This window comes from Notamacropus eugenii, chromosome X, assembly GCF_028372415.1.
Source record: "Notamacropus eugenii isolate mMacEug1 chromosome X, mMacEug1.pri_v2, whole genome shotgun sequence".
Lineage (NCBI taxonomy): Eukaryota > Metazoa > Chordata > Mammalia > Diprotodontia > Macropodidae > Notamacropus > Notamacropus eugenii.
Genome location: NC_092879.1, coordinates 25,879,464 through 25,904,598, shown reverse-complemented (window position 1 = coordinate 25,904,598; position 25,135 = coordinate 25,879,464). Strand labels below are relative to the sequence as shown.

Sequence of the window (25,135 nt, the reverse complement as noted above, 5' to 3'; positions counted from 1 at the left end):
ATATCTATAATCATATGAAAAAATGCTCTAAATCACTTTTGATTAGAGAGATGCAAATCAAAAGAACTCTGAGGTACCACATCACACCTATTAGATTGGCAAACATGACAGAACAGGAAAATGATAAATGTTGGAGAGGATGTGGGAGAGTTGGAACACTAATTCATTCTTTGTGGAGCTGTGAGCTCATCCAACCATTCTGGAGAGCAATTTGGAACTATGCCCAAAGGGCTACAAAAATGTGCATACCCTTTGATCCAGCAATATCGCTTCTAGGACTGTATCCCCAAGAGATCATGAAAATGGGAAAGGGTCCCACATGTACAAAAATATTTATAGCAGCACTCTTTGTAGTGGCCAAAAACTGGAAGTCAAGGGGATGCCCATCAGTTGGGGAATGGCTGAATAAATTATGGTATATGAATGTAATGGAATACTATTGCGCTATAAGAAATGATGAACAAGAAGACTTCAGAGAGGTCTGGAAAGACTTATATGATCTGATGCTGAGTGAAAGGAGCAGAACCAGGTGAACTTTGTGGACAGCAATGACCACAGTGTGCGAGAGTTTTTTCTGGTAGACTTGGAACTTTGTACCAATGCAAGGACTTAAAAAAAAATTCCCAAAGGTCTTCTAAGGTAAAATGCCCTCCATATCCAGAGAAAGAACTACGGAAGTCAACTGCGGAATGTAGCAGATCATTTTTTTGTGTGTATTATGTTTTGGTTTGTTATATGATTTCTCCCATTCATTTTAGTTCTTCTACACAGCATGACTATAGTGAAAATGTATTTACTAGGAATGTATGTGTAGATCCTATATAGAATTGTATGCCATCTCAGAGAGAGAGGGGGGAAGTGTGGGGTAGGTAGGGGAAAAAAAATCTAGGTTGTATGATAGTGATTGTAGAACACTAAAAATAAATAAAATTAATAAAAGAAAAAAAAGTAGAAAGTTGCCTCAGGAGATAGCGAGCTCTCCTTTATTGGAGATCTTCCAGAAAAAGCTGCTTGACCATTTGGATGTGTTGTAGAGCAGGAGCTCTTATCCTGGGGTCCACAAACCCTCAGGGGGTCTATAGAGAGATTTGGGGTGGAGTCTTTAAAAGTGGAACTTTTAATATTGTGATAACTTCATTTTGAGCTAACTCATTTCCTTTGTAATCCTATTTATTTTATTTCTGCATTTAAAAACATCCTTCTGAGATTTTCATAGGCTTCACTAGACTGCTAAAGGGATCTGTGACATAAAACAAATTAAGAAGCCCTGTTGCAGAGGATATGAGGAGGACTAAATGAAGTTCCTCTCAGTGAGGAAATTTGGTGGTTTTCTGAATCATGGTTACAGATAATCCAGGTTGAAAGTAACCTGATGTAGATAATAGAGCCTTTGGCTGGAAATTGAGAGTTGCTGGTGGTTTGGTGAGTCTAATCCTGGCTCTGCTATCAACTTGCTGTGTGACCCTCAACAATTACTTCTCTCCCCTGGACCTCAGTCTTTCCATCTGTGATACACCCTCCTGTTCCTCACCCCACCCAGGAAAGAATAGATAGAAATGTACTCGGTGAGGTTCTCATCACAGGAAATTAGACCTTCTTGGGGTAGACACATCAGAGATTTTCCACTGGCTGGTATTGCGAGCAGCAGATTAGAAGAGACAGAAGCAGAACTCCATCTCATGACCTTGGGCACCCATAAGACGACTGTGACCTTTTCCCCACTTCCATCTGATCCAATCCAATCCAATCCAATAAGCATTTATTTAAGGCACTCTACTGGATGCTGAGTATACAAAGACAGAAAGGAAATAGTACCCTCAGGGAGTTTAAGTTACATTCTCCTTGGGGGAGGAGGGGGTTACAACATGCAAAGAGATAAACATACATAATAATTTGAAAAGATAGAAGGGAACACTGATAACTATGGGGTATAGGGAGGGCTTCCCACAGGAGGGGGAGCATGTAGGCAAGGTGAAGAGGGGGTGGACTCCCACCTCTACAAAGGCCAGAGAGGGAACGCTAAGTTTGGAGAAAGGCAAGTGGGGTAGTTTGATTGGCTCATAGAGTGTGTGAAGGACAATAATGTGCAATCAGGCTAGAGAGGTAGGCTGGAGCCAGACTGTGAAAGGTTTTGAATACCAAGCTGAGAAGTTGGCAGTTTGAGCTAGGGTAATAGGGAGCTACAGAGTGTTACTAAGTAATTGAGTGATATAGTAACATTGTGTCCCAGTCAATGTCAGAAGAGGGCTGGGGATTTAGTGACCAGGAAGGTTGACTCCAGTAGGCCAGGCCTTAGAGCTGGCCTGGACAATTGGAGTCTCAGGAGTGGAGGAGACTGGGAAGAGGGCATGAAGGGGATTGGGTATAGTGGGAAGAGCACTGCATTCAGAGCAGTGGATCTGGGTTCAAATTGTTCCTTGGTTATTGTCGCAGATGACACTCGCCAAATGAGCCTTGATTCCTGGTTCTATAGAATTAAGAATTGGACTCTTTTTGAGGCCCCTTTCAGCTCTAGGTCATGTGACTGAGTCAAGATGTCTTCTTGCACAGATTTGTTGTACATATATACCCTTGGGCCAATTGTTTCCCTCTCTGGGCTTTGGTTTTCCCATCTGTAGGTGGATTAGCGTTGATGACTTCAAAGCTTCTACAATTTGTGTTCTTTCCTGGCCTATAGAGATAGCTCTTGATCCTGTGTAGTTAAGGATTCACCCCCTGGCCTCTAAGCACCTAGACTCTTGCCAAGAGACTGAAGAGGGTCAGTGTTGTTGCTGACTCAACAAGTTGAGAGTGGTCTGATAGAGGAGAAGGAGCCCAATGAGGCCTAATTCTGACTGTCATACTCTCATGTGACTGAGGGAGTTGCTTCCGCTCTCTAGGCCTCAATACCATCATCTGTTAAATGGGGCTAGCTCCTGCCCTACATTTTTCACAGTGAGGAGCACATGAGAGAATGGACAGGAAGTAAGACCTCTCTGAGCCTCAGTTTCCTTATCTGTCAAATGGAGATACCAATATTAATAGGGATACTGGAAGGGGAACAAAAAATACTAGTGGAGTTAATGATAACAATTTATCTGCTTACAATGGCTCATTCCCCTTTCTTGGGAAGCACAAGGCTGGTACATAAGCAATAATATATGGGGCCTTTCAGTCCCCAGAAGGGTTATGGGAAAGGGACAGGGATGTGGGAGAAATTGCTGGGAATCTGCCAGAATGTCCAAGGTGGAGAGGTGGGGGGCACTGGTAAGAACACTGAATTTGGGTTCAAATCCCAGCTTATTTCATCGTGTTAGCTTGGGCAAGGCCTTCTGGAGGCCTCAGTTTCTTCCTCTTTCGAATGAGGGGGTCAGACTAGGTCATTTCTAAGGGTCCTTCTAGCTGTAAATCTTGTGATCTTACTCTGTAAATATACCTCCAGTCCCACCCCACCCCCCACTACCTTAGAGTGTTGCCACTGACAGCTAGTGTCCATGTCTAGAAACTGCACCTTCTCCAAGTCCATGTAGCTGACAAACTTCTCCTCATCTAGAGATAAGGATTTGGATGGTGGGGTGGGGATAAGGGGCTAGGAGGGATAGAGCCATGAAGGTCATCCGCTATCCATTCCTACCCTTTCAGGAGATGAAGGTAGCTTAGGGAATACTCTTGGAGTCAGGAGGAACTGAGTTCAAATTCTACTTCTGGCACACATGGACTGCATGACCCTGGGTGAGTCACTTTACCTCTGACTGCCTTGGTTTGCTCATCTGCAGAACGAGGGGGGTGGACTCGATGAGCTCCAAGATCTCTTCCTGACCTCCATCTGTGACTATGAGGTGGTGTGGGGTCAGAGGGCAAGTGACTCCAAGCTATAGACACCTGCCCACCCCCCCAAAAAGCCCTGGCAATGCCACTGTGGGCCTGAACCTGACCCTGATTGTCTTGGGCCATGATGTAGCTGTAAGAATGTTTTATAGAGCAGGAGAAGGGTAAGGAATCACCTGGTGATGTTGGGCATGGAGTTGGGTGGGCAGGGACAGGAGGATGAGTGACCCTCCTGTTGAGCTTTCCCTGGGGTACAGAAATAGTCAGGGCAGGCACCTGGGGCCCCATCCCACCTCCCCGAGGGGCCTGGGGCCTGTCCCATCACAGGGTCCCACTGGGCCTCAGCTTCTGACGGGCCAGAGCAACAGCATAGCACCTCTGAAAGCGGACCAGGAGGATGGGCACCAGGAGGACACTGGTCAGCATTCCTGCCATGGCTGTGATGGCAGCCGTCACCTGACCCAAGGCAGACATGGGGTAGATGTCCCCATAGCCCACGGTGGTAAGGGTGATCACCGTCCACCAGAAGCAGGTGAGGATGTCAGCAAAGTGTACCTCACTCTGGCCTTGGCCGTGCCCGGTGCCCAGAAGCTCCCCATACAGGAAAAGGGAGCCAAACAGCAAGATCTCTCCAGCCCAGAGCAGGAGCAGAAGGCCGGCCTCCCTCCAGGAGGAGCGTAGTGTGTGAGCCAGCACCCGCAAGGCCAATGGCTTCTCCACCAGCCCCAAGAGGCGGCCCAGCTTAAGCACATAGAGTACCCGCAGGGCCCCCAGCACCAAGCAGAGGCGAGGGTGACGCTCAGCCCGCCGGCCCACAGCCAGCTCCACCAGCACAGGGAAGAGGGATGCCAGGTCGACCAGGGTCATGGGGCTGCGCAGAAATTTGACCTTGTTGGGACAGGAGATGCTTCGAGCCAGCAGTTCTGCCCCGAACCATAGCACACACAGCAGTTCCAAGTAGAGCAGGTGGGGGGCCCGCTGGTACACCAGGCCTGGGCTCGGGGCCTGAGGTGGGGGCAGGCCCTCCTTCTCACCATCCCAGGGCTCCAGTGGCCGAAAGTTGGACGTAAAGTAGTCCAGCTGCACCGAGGTTTCTTGGAAGAAGATGATGAGGACACCCAGGAGGAAGAGCATAGAGAGGAGAGCAGCACACTGTTGGAAGGGAAGAAGCCTGTCAGGGGTCTCCCAGGCAGCACTGCCCTGGGCCACCCTCCCAGGGTCCCCAAGCCCCTGCTGGGAAGGCTCCAGCCTCAGTGAAGCCTTCCCAGATGCACTCTACCTGGCTCGCTTGGCTTCTTCAACACCTGGGGCTGTACCCAGTTTGCACTAGAAAGTGATGGAAAGAATCCAGCAGAAAATCATGGTATATCAGAGAATAAGGACAGAGTGGGAAAGCTGGAAAGATCATTAGGAGAGAGAGAGAGAGAGAGAGAGAGAGAGAGAGAGAGAGAGAGAGAGAAGAGAGGGAGGGAGGGAGGGAGGGAGGAAGAGAGAGAGAGAGAGAGAGAGAGAGAGAGAGAGAGAGAGAGAGGAGAGAGAGAGAGAGAGAGAGAGAGAGAGTAGAGAACATTAGTGTAGGGAGGGCCCTTAGAGCAAAGGATGGCAGAACTGGGAGGAACCTTGGAACAGAGACTGGTGGAGCACAGGATGTCAGAGCAGGGAGGGGCCTTAGAGCATAGGATGATCCTAAATGGCACAGACTCATATACATCTCAGAAAGTGAATGAGGACTGAATCCAAGGCCCCAGGAATGGCCCTTGGAACAGGGAGCAGGAGGGGAAGGGAGGGGGTTGTGGGGCCAAGAGTGTTACCTTGCCTGCTAGGGAGGAGCAGGGCTGGTTAAGGAGAGTCCACAGCCATGGCTTCCAGGTCCCCTGGGCCCTGGTAGAGTTGGGGCTCTCAATGGGTCCCAACAGGCCTTGTTCTTCACCCAGCTCACTCTCCTCCCAGGCGTGGAAGTCCTCTGCCCGTCCATCACCACCACTGAGCTTCAGCCAGCAGCAGGGTGCCAAAGGGGCATCGGCCAGCCCCCAGAAGGCCAGTTCTTCCTCCAGCACTGCTCGGCATATGTCTGGGGGGCAGTGTAGCTGGCGTGTTCGGTAGTAGCCCAGTACGTAGCCAAAGAGGTGGGGGCTACGGTCAAAGAAGACCTCTCGGGCCAGGGTGCCTCCCATGGGGGGCTCCGTCAGCTGGTAGAGCCGTGTGCCAGGGAAGGCCCTCAGGGTGCTGTGGTATGTCTCATAGCGCACACCACCCACATTGAGGACCAGCCTCTCTCCTGAGCCCTCCATGACCTGGCTGCTTGACTCTGGGTCTGCTCAGCTCTGCAGGTAAGAAGAGGTGGTACATTAGGATTGGATCCACTGGAGATTCAGATCGGCTCCCCACCCTGGCCCTCCCTGTCTTCTCATACCAGTAGCTCCAGGCTTAGACTGGGAAACAGAATTCCTGAGAAGGGAAATGATTGGGGCAGGGGAATGAAAATGGGGAGGAGAGCTGGGATTCCAAAAGCACTACACTGGATTTCAATCCCAACTTTGCCACTGGGCTACTTGAGGACCTCAGTTGGACAAGTCACTTTCCTCTGGGCCTCAGTCCATTTCATAGCTAGAAAACAAGGGAATTGAACTCAATGACCTCTTTCAGCTTTATATTCTGTATTCAAAGGCTTTTTCCAGTTATAATGCTCTTGTTTTCATTTTATACTCTAGACCCTTCCCTCCCCCTATCAACAGAATCAGGGCATTTCAGTTGCAGTCCAATCTGGAAAAGAATCATCTCTATAAAATACCCCACAAATGATCATCCAGTCTTTGCTTGAAGACACACAATGAGGGGAAATTCACTACCTCCTGAGGCAACTCATTCCACTTTTGGACAGCTCAAATTATTAGAAAGTTTTACATGACATAAATTTGCTCTTGGTAACTCTGCCCCCATGGCATCTGGGTCTGCTCTCTGGAACCAAACCGATTTGCTATCCCTAACATAACAGCTCTCACATCCTCACACCCCAGCGTTCTCCTGGCAAAATAGCAACAGTTCCTTTGATTCATCCTCCTAGGACATGAACTTAAGGGCTTTTTACCATTTCGGTTGCCCTCCTCTGAATGATTTCTGCCTCGTCAATGATCTTTCTAAAATGTGACATCCAGAACTGAACACAGTAATCCAGATATTTTCTGACCAGGGTACAATACAGTGGGACTATCATCTCCTTGATCCTGGAAGCTACATCCCTCTTAATGCGACCCTGATTCACATTAACTTTTTTTGGCAGCTACATCATAGTGTTGACTCAAAATGAGTCAACCTCCAGATATTGGACAATGCAGGTGAAAGGGGATTATTGGGAAGTCTGCCAAAATACCTCTACTTTCCTGAGGGCGTCCAATAAACTATTTGAGAGTTTTATTTTACTGGATTTGATCATGAGCTCTGGTAAGTTTTTTGGATCTTGTGCATTTTCTGTGGTGGGTGAAAGAAAAAATTGCCTTATATTTGGTACCTATATGCAGCATACTTTGCAGGAGTTAGGAATTCTCTTACATTTCGGAAATTTTAGATACAAGTCATATTGGGCTTTATTCAGATTTCCTTGGAATTTAGTGCTGTTTCATTCACCAACTTGTGAAGTTGATTTTTTGAACCTATTGTAAGACTTTACATTTATCCACAAGCATTTTATATTACTGGCAGCTAGGTGATGCCATGGATAAAGTTAGGCTTAGAATAAAGAAGATATCTTCATGAATTCAAATCTAGCCTCAGACATAGCTAGCTGCATGACCCTGGGCAAGTCACTTAACACTGTTCCTCATCTGTAAAACTAGTTAGAGAAGGCAACGGTAAACCACTCTAGTATCTTTTCCAAGAAAACCCCAAAGATGGAGTTATGAAGAGTCAGACATGACTTAACAACAATAACAAAATTTTATATTAGGTTCAGTCCCTTATTGTTCACTTTCTCTCCCTTGGACCTCTAAGCCAGAATACAATGGAGTAAAGAAGGAGGGGATTTCTCCTCCCTTTGCCCAGGAACAGAAAATGATGACTTGCAGGAGAAGCACATGGCAAGTGACAAGTGATGTGTACTTGACCAAGTGAATTTGAGAGGGGACCTCAAGTTTCTAGCTACCTTTCTCTTTCTTTTTCTGAGCACAGTTCAAAGACCAGTAATCCTGAGGATGGATACTCCTAATCAAAGTTTTTACCTTGTGAGCGATCCTGTGTTGAAGAATTCCCAAACTGTAGAGTTTTCAAGTAACTGTGTTCTTAAGTTTGAGAGTCAGGGACCAGGCCTCCTAGAAGGAGAAAATTTCTTCAACAGAGTACTTGGAGAAGGAGAAAGATCACCCCCAGTAGAAGGACCAATGCCATGTCATAGAGTCCCTGAAGTCTGGACCTTTACAATCCTCAGTAACAATATTGTCAATTGCTTGGATAGTGCAGATGGAGGATGAATGGGGAGTGTTTGTTCAGCAGCACACCTAAGTGCCTATACTTTGCGGGGAGGTCTATCAGACATAAACTCTACTAAAGTCCTTTGTACCTCATACATTTTCTGTGAAGAGGGTAATAAAAACAGACTCTTACCAATACTCATATCATAGATTGAGTGCATACAGAAGCTATAGACACTACTTGAGGAATCCTAGGCAAGAGCCATATCTAATTTTCTTTAGATTTCCCTTGAATTTCATGCTAGAGTGTATGCATGAGCAAAAGAAGAAACTTGACCCTTCTGGATCAGCCACTAGCATTAAAAATGAGATCAGTCTGGAAGGATCAGAAGGAGTTGATATTCTAGAGGCATCATTGGGTTGAGTACTGGGCTCAAAGTCAGGAAACCATATTCAAAACCCACCTTGGGCATCTATTACCAGTATTTTCTTGGGCAAGTTCTTTTCATCATCTGTAAAAGGGGATGATACTACTGTTGCTGTTTCCTTCCAAAGTTCTTGTGAGGAAAGGAAATCATTTTCTTCTCCAGCTCATCTTTTAAATGAGGAAACTGAGGCAAATAGGATGAAGTGACTTGCCCAGGGTCACACAGCGAGGAAGTGTGTGAGGTTGGATTTGAATTCAGGTTTTCCTGACTCTACAGGTGGGGACTCTATTCATTGAAGCACTACCTAGTTACCCCACAACCTTCTAATCCATCTACTAAAGGCAGGTTCCTTTGCTTCCTACCCTCTCCCCTCCAATTCTATAACCAGGACATAAACCCCAAACCATAAACCAATTCTTCTGCTGTTCCTGGTTGGGGTATGTCAATCTACTTAGTTACCTGTGGACTTACCTTCTTGTAAATTTCCTAACCAAAGTGGCCCTCCATGGTTACTACTTTCCTGGTTAGAATGTAAGTTTTTTGCAGGCAAAAGACTGTCCTTGCTTTTGTATTTGTATCCCCAATGCCTAACACAGTTCATGGCACATAGTAAGCACTTAAATACTTTTAAATTCATTCATTCATTCATGTTGTAAAAATCCTTCTTGTTCTAAATGTTCTGTGTTCTAAGTTCTCTTCTAACCGACATTCTATGTTCTCAGCTTCCTCCAGATCTACTTTATTCTAAGTTCTCTTCCAGCCCTGACAATCTATGACATCCACGTGGGGGCAGATCTGGGACAAAAGCCAAGTAGGGGCTTCCCAAGACAGCATAGCCCCAACCTTGGACAGAAGGGACCAGCCATGATCTGGGCTCCTGGAAAGCAGAGTAAAGAGACAAGACTGTAGCCTAAGTGGGAAGGCCTTTGAATGCCCTGGTTAGGAGGTTAAAACTTTCAGGGGAAGGGGCGGAGGGGGGAGGGAGGAAGAGGGAGGGCGGCGCCACACATCTCGAGGGGGTGGTCTGATCTCAGAAGGATAGTTCTTAACAAAGATTGTAGAACGACACTAGTTTTGGCTAGGGCTTTTTAAAACTTCACAACAAGCTTCTCTCACAACGATCCCTTGAGGTCAGTGGCATGCGGTATTATGGTCCGAATTATGTAAAAGAGGAAAGTGAGTCCCTGAGGGTCGCAGCCAATATAAGCATAGTCTCTTAGCCAGTAGACTGCAGAGGAGAAACTAGCCAGATCCCAGAGAGGTCAGGATAGGGAAGCAGGGAAAGCAAGGAAGTTTGCTAATCCTGAATGAGTTTTCCAAATAAAGAGAGAGGATTTCGGGGTCACGGTTGTTCTGCTCTCTCTCTCTCTCTCTCTCTCTCTCTCTCTCTCTCTCTCTCTCTCTCTCTCTCTCTCTTCCAGGTTGCTGAGGAAAGATATAAAGACTGTTGGAGCTGGAAAGGATTTTAGAACATCAAATGTCAGATCTGGAAAGGACTTTAGAACCAAGAATATCAGAGCTAGAAAAGACTTCAGACTGTAAAACATTAGAGCTTGAGAGGGATCTCAGAAGCTGGAAGGGACCTTAGAAGTCAGAACTAGGAGGACCCTTAGACCACAGAATGCTAGTTAGGAGAGGCTTCAGAACATGAATAGTTGGAGTTGGTAGAGACCTTAAAATATAGAGGGACCTTTGAACAAAGAATGTCAATGCGGGAAGGGACCTTAGAACTTAGAATGTAAGAATTGCAAGACAAACTGTGAGAGTTGGAAGAGGTCTTAGAACACAGAATATTAGTGCTGGCAGGGACTTTAGAGTCCGCAATGGCAAAGCTGTAAAGGACTTTAGCACGAAGAATGCCGGAGAAGGAAGATGCCTTGGAACAGGGAGCATCAGAGCTGGAGACTTTAGGTAGCACCTCACCCACCTCCCTCACTGTTCATGGGAGAAGTCGGAGATCCGCTCACATACCTAGTTGGTGACTGAATCAGTTGGGATAGACTAACAACACTTACAGAAGGTCCTTCTGCAAGCAAGTCACCCCTAAGCATCCCTGGGAGCCTGGAATCTAAGGAAACTTCGAAGGGACTCCTGTTGAGTCTGCAAGAACTGCTAATCCTCTAGATACCGCTGTGCCAAGGGTGCGGTCAGTGTGACTAGGTCTATATGTTAAGTTCAGCATCAGGGACTTGTGAAGCCTGTACAAAGGTGCCTTCCCTCCTGCTCCATAGATCCCTTCTTCCTCCTCTCCCACTTTTCCCCCATTAGAAGCTAGTCAAAATGCCTCTACTCCAGAACTGGGGGTGGGGTGGGGGTTAAGCACTAGTAAGAAGGGTGCTAAGTGGTTGGGTGGGTGTGGGGAATGTGTGAGGGCTTGGATCCAGCCCAGGGCCAGAGGAACCTTGAGGAGGTAAGTGGTGGGGGAGGGGCTGTCACCCTGCTGGATCACACAAAGCTACCTCTACCCATCTTCCACAGGAATCTGCAAGGGCACTCACAGCCCCTGACCAGGCAGGTTAAGTCCCATGGTTTTAGCCAAAGTGGGAATTGAAGGCAGGGGTGGAGTGGGGATGAGGCAGAGGGCTCAGAGAAGTTTGTATAGGAGGGGATCCCAGGGATCATTTCACTCAACATTTTGCTTTACAGAAAAGAACACTGTGGCCCCATCGTGGCTTGTTGAGAGCCACGCAGCTGGCAGAAACAGGGCTGAAACCCAGGTCAAAGGGCTGAGAGCCTGAGGGACCTTAGAAAGCACTCAGCAGAAGCACTTGGATGAACAAAAAGGCTGAGAGAGAGGTTTAAGCGGCTTGCCCAAGGTCATTCAACTGGTAAATGGCCCAGTCCCAAGAACCCTCATCCCCTCTGCTCACTCTTACCCTCACAGAACTCTGCTGGTCAGGAGAGCAGGGGAGTGAGCAGGGCAGACTGGACAACAAAGGAGAGCTAACGTGGTCTTGCAGGTATACACTCGCTTGCTAGCCCCAGAGTCCAGTTGCCTGTCCAGGCTTCAGCCACAATCAGCCTGTTCCTGCTGTGGGAGTCTGTTTCCCAGGGTTACTGCCCCCCACCCTGGCTTCCTGCGCCCCACACCTCCTTACCGTGTGCCTAGGCTGGGGCTCCTCGGTCGATCCAGGGGCTGGGGGTGCTGGCGGGGGAGGGGCCAGCGGAGCTCCTCCGGAGCTGTCCTCTCTTGGTGTGTCCAGGCAGGAATGAGCCCGGGGCCTCTGGTGGCTGCAGATGCAGGGGCTACATGGGCTCTCCTCATTAGATTTGCAGACTTCCCCCCCCCCCCCCCCCCCCCCCCCCCCGCCCCTGGTGGGGAAGCAGAGGATGGCCAGCCGGGGGCCAGCTTCTCTGCTCCTCCTTCCTTCTCAGGCTCGGCTCCAGGCCTGAGCACAGGGAGGGGGAGAGGCGGCTGGGGGGAAAACAGGAAGTTAGGTGGTCAGGCGCCGGGCCAATTCACAAGACTGGAAATTTGGAACAACAGGGCCCCCATTTCTGCTCCATCTCCCCCCCCCCTGCCCCAAGCCCCAGGACAATGCTCTTAGCAGCCGCCTGGAATCCTATGAGCCCTAGGGAGGGGGAGAGGGGAGTTGAGGACCAGAAGACAGCACATGTTCCAGGCCAGATGTGCTCCTGGCCACATCCAGCTGTTGCTGCCCACTCATCTTTCTGGCTGTTTCCTCGGGGATTAGCCATGCTCAGAGAATAGGCTGTTTGACTCCGGCCTGTGCTGACGTTGGCTGAGGCCCCAGTCTCCTCGACACAAACCATGCTCCCCCTCCCTCCCCCTTCTTCTGGGCTTTGGGGCTACCTCAAGCCAGTTCTCTTGCTCTGACTTAGGGGGTGGGGGGGGGGGGGGTTGGCCAGGCATCAGGAGATTTCAGTATCAGCCGGTCCCCCACCCCCACCCCAACTGTGGAAGATTTGAGGGGAGGGGCAAATTGGCCTGGAGCTCCCTCCAGGGTTAATCCACTGTCCAGACGTTCCCCCTCCCACTCCCACCCCTCTCCTACCACCAGACTGGAAATTTACAGAAGCCCCAAATCATAGAACTCTGAGGCACCTCCAGATTCCCACCTGAGCAGGAATCTTCTCTCCTATCATCCCAAAGAAAAGGCACCTACGGAGCCTCTACGTGATCTTGAATGCTGGGGAGCTCACTCTTTCCCCCAGCCTTTATTTTGAAAAAATATATTTTGTGGATATCTTCTGTATATATGTCACAGCCATTTCCACCTCCTTCCATCCAATCAACCAACCAACCAGTCAATGAACGTTTAAGTGCCTACTATGTGTCAAGCACTAAGGTAGGTGCCTGTGAGACAAAGACACAAATGATTAAGTAGCTTACATTCTAACCAAGACAATATGTGTGTGTAAATATAATTAGATACTGAACAGATACAGACCAAACAGAAGGAAATAGGGAAGAAGGCACTGGAAGCTGATCTAAATCGATCTTACATGAAGAGTAACACATAATAAGGCTGGAGTAGTAGGCTGTGAAGGATTTTCAATTTCAAACAATGGAGGCATTTGTAGTTTATGCTGGAGGCAAAAGGGAGCCATTAGAGCTTTTGAGCAGAAGAGTGATGCGGTCAGACCTGTGTCATAGGATTATCTTTTTGGCAGCTGAGCGGAGAATAGAATGTACCTCTGTGATTTTGGGCAAGTCAAAATACCTCTCTGGGCCTGTTTTCTCATCTGTAAAATTCAAGGTTGTACTAAATGGCCTCTGAGATCTCTGTCAGCTCTAGATGATTGATGATGGATGATGGATGATGATAACGATGATTCTAAGAAAAGAGGGCCCGAGACAGAGTCTTGGGTAGCACCACCAATGAGAGGGTGGGATATGGATGAAGATCCATCAAAGGAGATAGAGAAGAAGTGGTCAGAGAGGTAGGAGGAGAACCACAAAGAGTCCAGTGTCCTGAAAACCTACAGAGAAGAGAGTATTGAGGAGTGATCAGTGGTGCCAAAGGCTGAGAGAGGCCAAGGAGAATGAGGATTGAGAAAAAGCCATTGGATTCAGCCATTAGGAGATTACTGGTAACTTTAGATAAAGAAGTTTAGGTTGAATATTGAGGTTGGAAACCAGATTTCAAATTGATAAGAAGTGAGTCAGAGGAGAGAAAGTGGAAGCAATTCCTCTTCCCTCAGAATTTGATTGTGAAAGTGAGAAGTATAGGACAATAACTTGGTGTAGGTGGGAAAGAAGAAACCAGCAAATTGGGAGAGATTGAGGTTTCCAGAGAGAGCATGATTGTAGTTGGAGAAGATGGGAGGAAATAAGATCATGGGCATAATTAGGAAGGTTGATTTCAACCAGGAGAAGAACCATCTTTTCATCAGAGGCTGGGGTAAAGGAGGAGAAAATGAGGCATTGTGTCAAGGCATTGTGGGAAGTAGAGGAAGAAAAAAAAAGGAATTCATGGAGAATCATCTCTAATTTTTCAGTCAAGTATGAAATAAAGTCCTCAACGGTGAGGATGATGGAAGGGAATTGTGTGGGAGGTTTGAAGAGAAGAGAGATGTTGGAATAATCACTGTGGGGTGGGAGGTATCAAATGCTCCCAAATGCTGCCCAAATTAGATTAAAATGTAATTGGATAATATTTAACAAAATAAATAAAAATACAATAGAACATAAATGATATTAATATGTGGTTTTCTAAGTCAATATGTGGCCCACGGGAATCCTTATGTACAGTTTAGTGATCCTTGTTTCTATTTAAGAGACAGCTCATTGGATAGAGCACTAGGCCTGGAGTCAGGGAGACCTGAGTTCAAATTTGTCCTCAGACACTTACTAGTTTTATGACCCTGGGCAAGTCACTTAACCTCTGATGGCCTTAATCCACTGGAGAAGCTGGCAAGCTACTCCAGTATCTTTGCCAAGGAAACCTCGTGGACAATATTGGCATGCCAAGCTCTGTGGGGCCTTGGAGAATCAGATGTGACTAAAACAATTGAACAAAAAAGTTTCTATTTGAGTTTGACACCACTGTACTAGAGCATCAATTAAGGAAGAGTAGAAGATTGCCTTGCCAAAGTGAGAGTCCAGTTCATGTCAGAAAACAAATTTTCTCCAGTACTGTTTAGCAGCAGGTAAGTAGGAGTGGATGATGGGAATAATTCCAAGTTGGGGTTTGACAAGGCAAGGCAGTGATAGGATAAAGAGGCAAGGAATTTGAGAATAGAGGATGGCGCTACTTTGAATTGGTTGATTGGGTCAATATTAGGAAGGGAGGAGAGTAAAGAAAGAGGGAGGATGATGGCTTCCAGAATACTAGGACATGGTGGGATCTTCCCTTGGGACAAAGAAAAACAATTAAGTAAAAATATGTAATGCATCAAACTATACAATATTCTGCCCCTTTCTCCCCACCACTTCTCTGCTATGAGGGAGGGGGTATATTTTATTATTTCTTATTCAGGACTTTATTTCCCCCCCATTAATCAGAACTTAGTTGTACATTTAGTGATCTTTAATTTACATCGTAATCTTCATGCATATTTTCTCTCAGTTCTGTTTATTTTACTTTGCATCAGTTCATATATCTTTTTCCATGTTTCTCTGAATTATCCATATCGATAATTTTTTTTACTGTACAATAAATCTTTAATTACATTAATATGCTATATATGGTGGAGTATTTTTGACCATTCCCCAATTAATGGACACCTACTATGTTTCTAGTACTTTGCTACCAAGGAGTGTTGCTATGAATATTTTGTGATTCATTGGACCGTTGTTTCTGTCTTTGAGCTAGTTGGAGTCTGTTCCCAGAAGTATCATGGGTCAGTCAAAGGGTATGGACAGTTTCGTTACTTTTTTTTTACATAGTTCCAACTGAAAATCCAGAATTATCAGACTTCTTTATAGGTCCACCAACAGTGCATAAACGTGCCTGTCTTACAACAGTGCCTTCAACAATGACTGGTCTTATCTTCTGTCATTTTTGTCAGTTGGCACAGAGAGAGGTAAAACCTAGAGCTGTTTGAATTTACATTTCTTTTATTATTAATGATCTGAAAAATGTTTTCATGTGTTCATTTATAGTCTGCAAATCTTCCTTTGAAAATAGTTCAGTCTATTTTTGATCTTTTGTCTACTGGGGAATGCTATTATAATTTCTTGGAGAAGAAATGATGCCCGCCATGATTGATTGACCTCATATGGAAGGTTAGGAGTCAGAACTCCTAGATTTTCATTCTAGAACATTGACTCACTACAGAATTGGGGGGCGGGTCTCCTCACTAGAGTTTATCATTAAAAGGTGGAAGGGGGTGATAGGAACATGTCACATTGCCTCTTTCCAAGTTGGATGCTTCCTTTGTTGTCATTCAATCATTCAGTCATGTCTGACTCTTCATGGACCATAGCACACCTATACTATCTATGGGGTTTTCTTGGCAAAGATATTGGAGTGGTTTGCCATTTTCTTCTCCAGTGGATTAAAGCAAACAGAGGTTAGGTGACTTGCCCAGGGTCACACAGCTAGTCTGAGGCCAGATCTGAACTCAGGTCTTTCCCGACTCTGCAACATCCTAGCCAAGTGTTCATCCACCCTTGCTTGAAGACCTCCATTTATTTATTTATTACTTATTTTTAATTTATTTATTTAACTTTTAACATTCATTTTCACAAAATTTTGGGTTCCAAATTTTCTCCCCATTTGTCCCCTCCCCCCACCCCAAAACACCGAGCATTCTAATTGCCCCTATCAACAATCTGCCCTCTCTTCTATCATCCCTCCCTTCCCTTGTCCCCATCTTCTCTTTTGTCCTTTAGGGCCAGATAACTTTCTATACCCCTTTACCTGTATTTCTTATTTCTTAGTAGCAAGAACAGACCTTGACAGTTGTTCCTAAAACTTTGAGTTCCAACTTCTCTTCATCCCTTCCTCCCCACCCATTCACTTTGGAAGGCAAGCAATTCAATATAGGCCATATCTGTGTAGTTTTGCAAATGACTTCCATAATAGTCGTGTTGTGTAAGACTAACTATATTTCCCTCCATCCTATCTTGCCCCCCATTGCTTCTATTCTCTCTTTAGATCCTGTCCCTCCCCAAGAGTGTTGACTTCAAGTTGCTCCCTCCTCCCATTGCCTTCCCTTCCATCATCCCCCCCACCCTGCTTATCCCCTTCTCCCCCACTTTCCTGTATTGTAAGATAGGTTTTCATACCAAAGTGAGTGTGCATTTTATTCCTTCCTTTAGTGGAATGTGATGAGAGTACACTTCATGTTTTTCTCTCACCTCCCTTCTTTTTCCCTCCACTAAAAAGTCTTTTGCTTGCCTCTGTTATGAGAGATAATTTGCCCCATTCCATTTCTCCCTTTCTCCTCCCAATATATTTCTCTCTCACCGCTTAATTTCATTTTTTTAAGATATGATCCCATCCTATTCAATCCACTCTGTGCTGTGTGTGTGTGTGTGTGTGTGTGTGTGTAATCCCACCCAGTACCCAGATATTGAAAAGTTTCAAGAGTTACAAATATTGTCTTTCCATGTAGAAATGTAAACAGTTCAACTTTAGTAAGTCCCTTATGACTTCTCTTTGCTGTTTACCTTTTCATGCTTCTCTTCATTCTTGTGTTTGAAAGTCAAATTTTCTTTTCAGCTCTGGTCTTTTCATCAAGAATGCTTGAAAGTCCTGTATTTCATTGAAAGACCATTTTTTCCCCTGAAGTATCCTACTCAGTTTTGCTGGGTAGGTGATTCTTGGTTTTAGTCCTAGTTCCTTTGACTTCTGGAATATCATATTCCATGTCCTTTGATCCCTTAATGTAGAAGCTGCTAGATCTTGTGTTATCCTGATTGTATTTCCACAATACTTGAACTGTTTCTTTCTAGCTTTTTGCAATATTTTCTCCTTGACCAGGAGGGAACTCTGGAATTTGGTCACAATGTTCCTAGGAGTTTCTCTTTTTGGATCTCTTTCAGGGGGTGATCTGTGGATTTCTTGAATACTTATTTTGCCCTCTGGTTCTAGAATCTCAGGGTAGTTTTCCTTGATAATTTCATGAAAGATGATGTCTAGGCTCTTTTTTTGATCATGGCTTTCAGGTAGTCCCATAATTTTTAAATTGTCTCTCCTGGATCTCTTTCCCAGGTCAGTTGTTTTTCCAATGAGATATTTCACATTTTCTTCCATTTTTTCATTCTTTTGGTTTTGTTTTGTGATTTCTTGGTTTCTCATAAAGTCATTAGCCTCCATCTGTTCCATTCTAATTTTGAAAGAATTATTTTCTTCAGGGAGCTTTTGAACCTCCTTTTCCATTTGGCTAATTCTGCTTTTTAAAGCATTCTTCTCCTCATTGGCTTTTGGAACCTCTTTTGCCAATTGATTTAGCCTATTTTTCAGGGTGTTATTTTCTTCAGCATTTTTTTGGGTCTCCTTTAGCAAGGTGTTGACCTGCTTTTCATGCTTTTCTTTCATCTCTCTCATTTCTCTTCCCAGTTTTTCCTCCACCTCTCTTACATGATTTTCAAAATCCTTTTTGAGCTCTTCCATTGCCTGAGCACATTGAATATTTATTTTGGATGTTTGGGATACAGAAGCCTTGATTTCTATGTTTTTCCCTGATGGTAACCATTGTTCTTTCTCATCTGAAAGGAAGGGAGGAGATATCTGTTCACCAAGAAAGTAATCTTCTATGGTCTTATTTTTTTCCCCCCTTTTCTGGGCATTTTCCCAGCCAGTTACTTGACTTCTGAGTGTCCTCTCCACCCCCACCTTGCCTCCAGATCCACCCAGCCAGCACTTGGGGCCTGAGATTCAAATGCTGCTTTCCAGCCTCAGGGCTTTGGGCAGGGGTGGAGCTGCTATTCAGTGTGAGATTAAGTTCAGGTGTTCAGGTGGCGGCAGAGCCACCACATGGGGCTCAGTTCCCTCAGGGGGTTTATGCAGAGACCTTCAACAATGGATCCCAGCTCCTGCCTGCTTTGGGAGCCCCTGTCCTCTGCTGCCTCCACTGCCACCTCCCGAGGGGGCCTGAGTTATGGGGACACCCCACTCCCCTCTCAGGGAGCTGAAAAGACTCTCTCACTGAATTTTGGTGCCTGTGGGTAGAGGGACCTGCGTGGCCACTGGAGATTCTGTCCCTGAAGCCTGCTCGGATCTGCTCCTATTAGTGCCATGTGGCCGAGGCAGGGCTGTGCTGTGCTCCGGGTCCAGTGCATGATGGACCTTTTGTGTCAGTTCTTCAGGTCTCTCTGGAACAGAAATCTCCTCTGCTCTGTTATTCTGTGGCTTCTCCTGCTCCCGAATTTGTTGGGAGTTCTTCACAGGTATTTTATGGGCTGTGGGTTCAGAGCTAGCATATGTGTGTCTTTCTCCTCCACCATCTTGGCTTCTCCCCCCAAAGACCTCCATTTAGGGAAAACCCACTAACTCCTGAAGTATGCTATTCTCTTAGGATCACAGAACTCAATCCAATTCAACAAAAATTTAATAAGCATCCACTAAAACACCCATTATGTATCAAGCCCTATGTTTGGTGCTGGGAATATAGTAATAAAAAATTCTAAAGTCCTTGCAAATCCCAAGAGTTTGCAGTCCAATAGAACAGTTACAACATATTCACAAGATGAAGAAGTTGAGTCCAACTCTTAGTTACCCCATGAACCATAGCCTGCCAATACTGTCCATGGGGTTTTCTTGGCAAAGATACTGGAGTAGTTTGCCATTTCTTTCTCCAGTTCATTTTATAGAAGATGAAACTGAGGCAAACAGGGTGAAATGACTTGCCTAGGGTCACACAACTAGTAAATATCTGAAGCCAGATTTGAGCTCAAGTCTTTCTGACTCCAAGCCCAGGGTTCTGTGCACTATGGCTCCATTGAGCCGCCACTACGTAAACATAATACAAGGTAATAATAATACCATATGATACCAACATTAGAACTATACTTCAATGAGAGCCAAAAAAAGAGGAAAAGGACCCATATATACAAACATTTTAATAGTAGCTCTTTTTGTGGTGACAAAGAACTGTAGACTGGGGGTGGGGCATCCATCACCTGGGAAATGACTGAACAAGTTATGGTATATGGATGGAATACCATTGTGTTGTAGGAAATGATGAAGAGGATAGTTTCAGAGAAACCTCAGAAGACTTGGATGAACTGATGCAAAGTGAAATGAGTAGAGCCAGAATAATTTTATGCAACAACAACATTGCAAAGACAATCACTTTTGAGAGACTTAGGAAATGACCGATGCAATTACCAATCACAAGTGCAATGGACAAATGGACAGCAGACAGTACATGCTACCCTCCTCCCTAAAGAGATGATGGACTCAGGGGGCGGATGGAGACACATATTTCTGGACATGGCCAATGCAGGAATTGATTTTGCACAACTATGCATATTTGTTATAAGGACTTTGCTTTCTTTTTTCTTTTTCAATGAGGGGGAAGGTGGAGTGGAAGTAAAATAGATTTCTGTTTATTGGGGAAAAATTTAATTAAAAAACACAGTAAGTAACATTTTATAGTATTTGTAAAGGTTGCAAATGTTTTACATACATTATAGTATATTTCATCTGATTCTCACAGTTCTGCAAAATGCTATTATTATCACCATTTTTAAGATGAAAAAACTGAGGTCCAGAGATGTTAATTTATTTGCCCAGATCACTTGATTGAATTGAAACTCAGTAGGGTTGAAATTCAGGTCTTCCTGATTCCAAGTCCACTGGGCCACCTAGCTGGATAGGGCAGACAATGAGAGCTATGCAAAATGGGAGGAGAGTAGGCATTGCTTCCTTCTTTGCCTTTGTCTCAGCACAGGGCCTGGAACATAGTAGGTGTTGATTTTTTTTTTTTGGAGGCAGATATCATTTTTAGCTTGAAGTGGGGTGAGGGGTGGGGAGGGGAAAAGGGAAAGATTACTGGAACAAAGGCACAAAGACAGGATAGGGCAGGATGAAGATGGGTAGAATGAAAATAGCCCTTGAATGCCAAGGTTGAGCCCTTAATTCCATGATCATTAATACCTTGAATGCCATGATAAAGGGTTCACCATTAATGAATACTGCTCCATCTTTACTCACTACCCCAACCACAAAGAGAAGGGCAACCTCTAATGGGTAAAAGGGAAAGAGCTGGGGCTTAACGTTCCTACAAATCACTCAAAAGTGATTGTCTTTGCAATGTTGTTGCATAAAATTATTTTGGCTCTGCTCATTTCACTTTGTGTCAGCTCATCCAAGTCTTCTGAGGTTTCTCTGAAACCATCCCCTTCATCATTTACTACAACACAATGGTATTCCATTCATATACCATAACTTGTTCAGTTCCTCCAGACAACCATCAACATCTGGGGAGACCCCATCCCTGATCTCAAATTTCTCCCCTTCCCCTCCCCTTCCCACACAGCAGGACCAGAGTTCAATTCAGAGAACTGTTTGACCTAGATCAGAGTGCCCAGGTTAGAGTCACTTGATGCAGATCCAAATTGTCCAGTCTGGAGTCCAGTTTGGATCGGAGCCATCTGTCCCTGAGTGGCCCAGCCCAAAGCCCAAAGCCCAGCTCCAGGGACTCTATGGTCAGGCATGTACTGACTCCATTGACCAGCCCAAATGTTCTTCTACCACCAAACCTAGCTCTCCTGTATTTTATAGAGAGAACAACCTGAGAACCTCGATGTTACTGTCCCATACCTAGCAGGCTAGGGCTCCCAGTCAATTGGGATTTCTACAGTCCTTTGGTTAGCCAAGCCTCACTTCCTCCCTCCACTTCCATCTTGAGATGAAAATAACACCTTTCTCCATTACTTCTCTCCAAAATCTGATCCCAGTGCAGCTGAGCCCAACCACTCCTCTGATGCAAATCCCAACAAATTCAATTCAATTCAACACACATCTATAAAAAATGATCCATTTTATGCTGGGCACTGTGCTGCCTGGTACTGGCACTGGGGTACAGATAAAAATGAGACAGTCCCTGCCCTCAATGACCTTACATTCACCCCTGTTGTATCCTTACTCTACTGTTGACAAACTCCACTTTCATCTGAAACCTCTCCCTCACAGCCTTCTGCCCTCTTATTGAAAAAAAATTTTCATTGGCTCTCTCTTTTTTATACCACAATCACTTCTTAATGACTGCCCCTATTCCCCTCAAAGACTCCTCCCTTGTAACAAAGCACAGACAAGCAAAACCAATGACTGTGTTGGTCATCCCTGACTCATTCCATATCAGTGATCTCTCTGTTGATAGGCCCCATTGGTCCTCTGACATTTGGTCATTGTGTGGATCAGGGTTCTGAAGCATTTCAATGTTCTTTGCATCTTCTTGCACTCACAGAAATCCAGCCAGCTCCAGGTGATGCTGGAGAAACATAGCTGGCCTCTCCATTACTGGCCTCTTTTTTTCTCCCAACAGATACAGCGGAGAGGAATTGGCCAATTTCTCTCCACCTACTGTTTCTTTCAGACTTTCCCTCCGTTGTCATCATTTCCTTATGTTGATCAATATTTGATCCATGATCTGGTCCAGATCCTTGTTGCTACTGGTTTCCAAGTCCTTTACCCCACACTACCACCCCCTTTCTCAAAGTGTCTCCAAAACAAACTCTGCCCCCTCTATTTAGGAACTTCAGTTCACAAGTCAATATGTCTTTGATCATTCTGGCCTCCTAGTTCATCAGCCATCTTAGTTCCCATGACATATTTTTTCACTTGACCTCGGCTGCCCACAGAAGTAGAGCTCCATGAGCATGGGCTCAGTGGGGTGCTTTCCCCTCAGTAGTGCTGAAACATCTGTCCCTAAAGGAAGGGCAGATGTTAATGTACCCCCCCACTGGGGGGGTGGGGCTGGCAGACACAGGCCTTTGTGCTTCTGACCCCCAAATTGCTCCCTCCAAGGTGTTAATCCAGGCTAGGCTTTGCTCAGACCTCACCCTTCCTGACCCCTCTGTAGTGTTTGATGTTGCTGACTGTTGTTCAATTTTTTAAATCATATCTGACTCTTAGTGACCTCATTTGTAGTTTTCTTGGCAGAGATACTGGAGTGGTTTGCTATTGCCTTCCCCAGCTCATTTGACAGATGAGGAAACTGAGGCAAACAGGGTGAAGTGACTTGCACAGGGTCACACAGTTAGTAAGCATCTGAGGCTGGATTTGAACTCAGAAGTCGAGTCTTCCTGATACCGGGCCAGGCACTCTATCTGCTGCAGTGTCACCTAGCTGTCCTTGTTGTTGACTGCTGTCTCTCTAACTTATCAGAGGCCTTGAAATGAACCTTTTCTGGATACTACATGAAAATGACCCACTCCATGGAATTCACACAGTCCTTTGTTCTGCACCTCTGCAGTGCACGTGGAGGGAAAGACTCCCAGGTTTTCTGTGACACATCAATCTTACTTCTCAACAACTCCAAGCTTTGTTCATGAGGTAGGGGTAGGGGTGGTCTCAACTGCTTTTCCAGAAATGTGCTTTGGGCTTCCCAGCATGACCAACCTCAGTCAGATAGACTTTTGTTGGGGAGCTACACTTTTAGTGCGAACTCACATGGGTGGATGGAGGAAAAGGACAAAGGTTAAGGGGGAGAGGAAGAGAAAGAAGATGGGATAAGGGGAAAGAAAATGGCTGTAGAGGCAAGGAGGCCCCATGTGGCATGTTCTCTCATCAAAATTTGTAGACATAGAGCTGTTCCCCTCCTCACTTAGGAGAGAAATGATTATTAATAACCAATGATTAGGGGACATCTAGATTCCCCCCTTTTTCTAAAGTCCTGATTTCAAAAGTTCAGGTTCTTGAAGGGCATTATGGATAAGGAGATTGGACTAACACCCCACCTAGGTGGGAAAACCATTGTACTCTGCTCAGGTTTGGGTGCAGATAAATTCAGTTAATAAATTGCCCAAGGGAAAGAGGGGGCAGTAACTCAGAAGTAAATGACATACTCAAAGTTCACTTGAATAGCTTTTGTCCCTCATTGTAATATTCATTCTCTCATTAATTATTAACCAATCAGAGCTGATTGCCACTTGTGGGAACACCCCTTTTCCAATGGGCATACAAGCTGTGAGCCTACTACCATAAGGGTCTTTGGTCTAAGAGAGAGCTGACCAAGTGACCATTCTTTTATTAAAATGCTGGCATTATTAATAAAATTATTAAATTACCTAGAAATTATGTCTCTCGAACTTTCTAATCACCATGACTACTAATGCTGAACTCTGGAGACATTGAGTCTCCAACACAATTGTACATACTGAGGCTTCTTTTCCTGCCTGCCTCCACCAGACCTTGGCTGTGTCATGCCTTGGTAACTTGACCCTGGAGAGCGGTAGCTTTAGAATCCTGAAGGCCCACTGGCCCAGTAAACGGTAGGGACCCTGACATTAAGATGAGAGACTTTTGCGGCTCTCCCATGGACATGTTTCTAAGGCATGGGTCCTTCTACCCAAGATTGAGTGTTGGGCTAACAGCCTTCGTGTGGCCCCAGAATGGGGCAGGCCTCACAGCTCCCCATTCCCACAGTTTGGTTTACTTTGGGCCACAGATAGAAAGAGTGTTTGCTGTTTGCTATTTGGGCTAAATTGTTCTTTTCCCACTATGATGATATATGCCGTCTGATTACTATTTGCTAGTCTGGGGGTGTGTCATGTGATGACTAGTTGTTGATTCAGAGAACAACAGGAGCTCACAGCAAGAACCCAAACTGGGTACAAACAACTGGAGGTCACGTAAAGGGCGTTTAGACACATGCCATGTCATCGCTTTACCGCCCTCCACTTTATTTCATCTGTAGAATGAGGTCTCTGAGGTCCTTGACAGTTATAGACTCAGGATCTTATGTGTGACCTTGGGCAAGTCACTTCTCCCTGAGTCTCAGTTCCCTCCTCTGTAAAGCAAAAGTGATTAGACTAATTAGCCTTGAGATCCTATATGTGATTAGTGGCAAGTTACTTCTCCTCCTTGGGCCTCAGTTTCTTTCTTTGTAAAATGAGATTAGATGAGATGACCTCAAAGATTGCTTCCAGTTTTAGATCTAGAGTCCTGTGGATCACCTTGGGCCAGTATCTTCCTCTTCCTGGGCCTCTGTTTCTTCCCATTGTAAAACTAGGTGATGGCAGAAGCTCTTCCAGCTCTAGAGCTGGGGCCTCATGTAAGAATGTGGTATATAATTATATCTTGATGTCTTGAGCCCTTTTATTCTGTGAATACCATAGTGGCAGAAATCATGTTTTATAGGTAGTATCTCTCCTGATGCTCAGCATAGCCCTCCATACGATGCGGATATTTAATGTGTGTTTATTGAAATGAGTGACTTACTCTGTACCCCAGTAGGACTTGTGTGGAATAAGTTGTGTTGCTATGGGCCCCCTCGCTCTCCCAGGGACTGGGGGTATTTAAAGCAACTTTCTGTCTTGACTGTGTAGGGCTTAGGATAAATCTTGGCCCATATGTGTAAAAAACCTTTGGCTCCCAGGCTCCCCATACCCCACCCTTGGCACTTAGCCTATGGACC

The 25,135-nt window shown here is 45.5% G+C and overlaps 1 protein-coding gene across 1 annotated transcript; it reads right to left on the bottom strand.

Moving 5' to 3' along the window:
* Window positions 1–1,742: 1,742 nt before the first annotated feature.
* LOC140516055 (voltage-gated potassium channel KCNC1-like) lies at window positions 1,743–12,026 on the bottom strand. Its single transcript, XM_072626993.1, has 4 exons — window positions 11,737–12,026; window positions 8,022–8,111; window positions 5,619–6,131; window positions 1,743–4,959 (listed from the first exon to the last, which is right to left on the bottom strand). Exons 3-4 carry the CDS (start codon window positions 6,096–6,098, stop codon window positions 4,129–4,131), a joined length of 1,311 nt encoding a protein of 436 aa, XP_072483094.1. The 5' UTR covers window positions 6,099–6,131; window positions 8,022–8,111; window positions 11,737–12,026; the 3' UTR covers window positions 1,743–4,128.
* Between the last annotated feature and the right edge of the window lie 13,109 nt (window positions 12,027–25,135).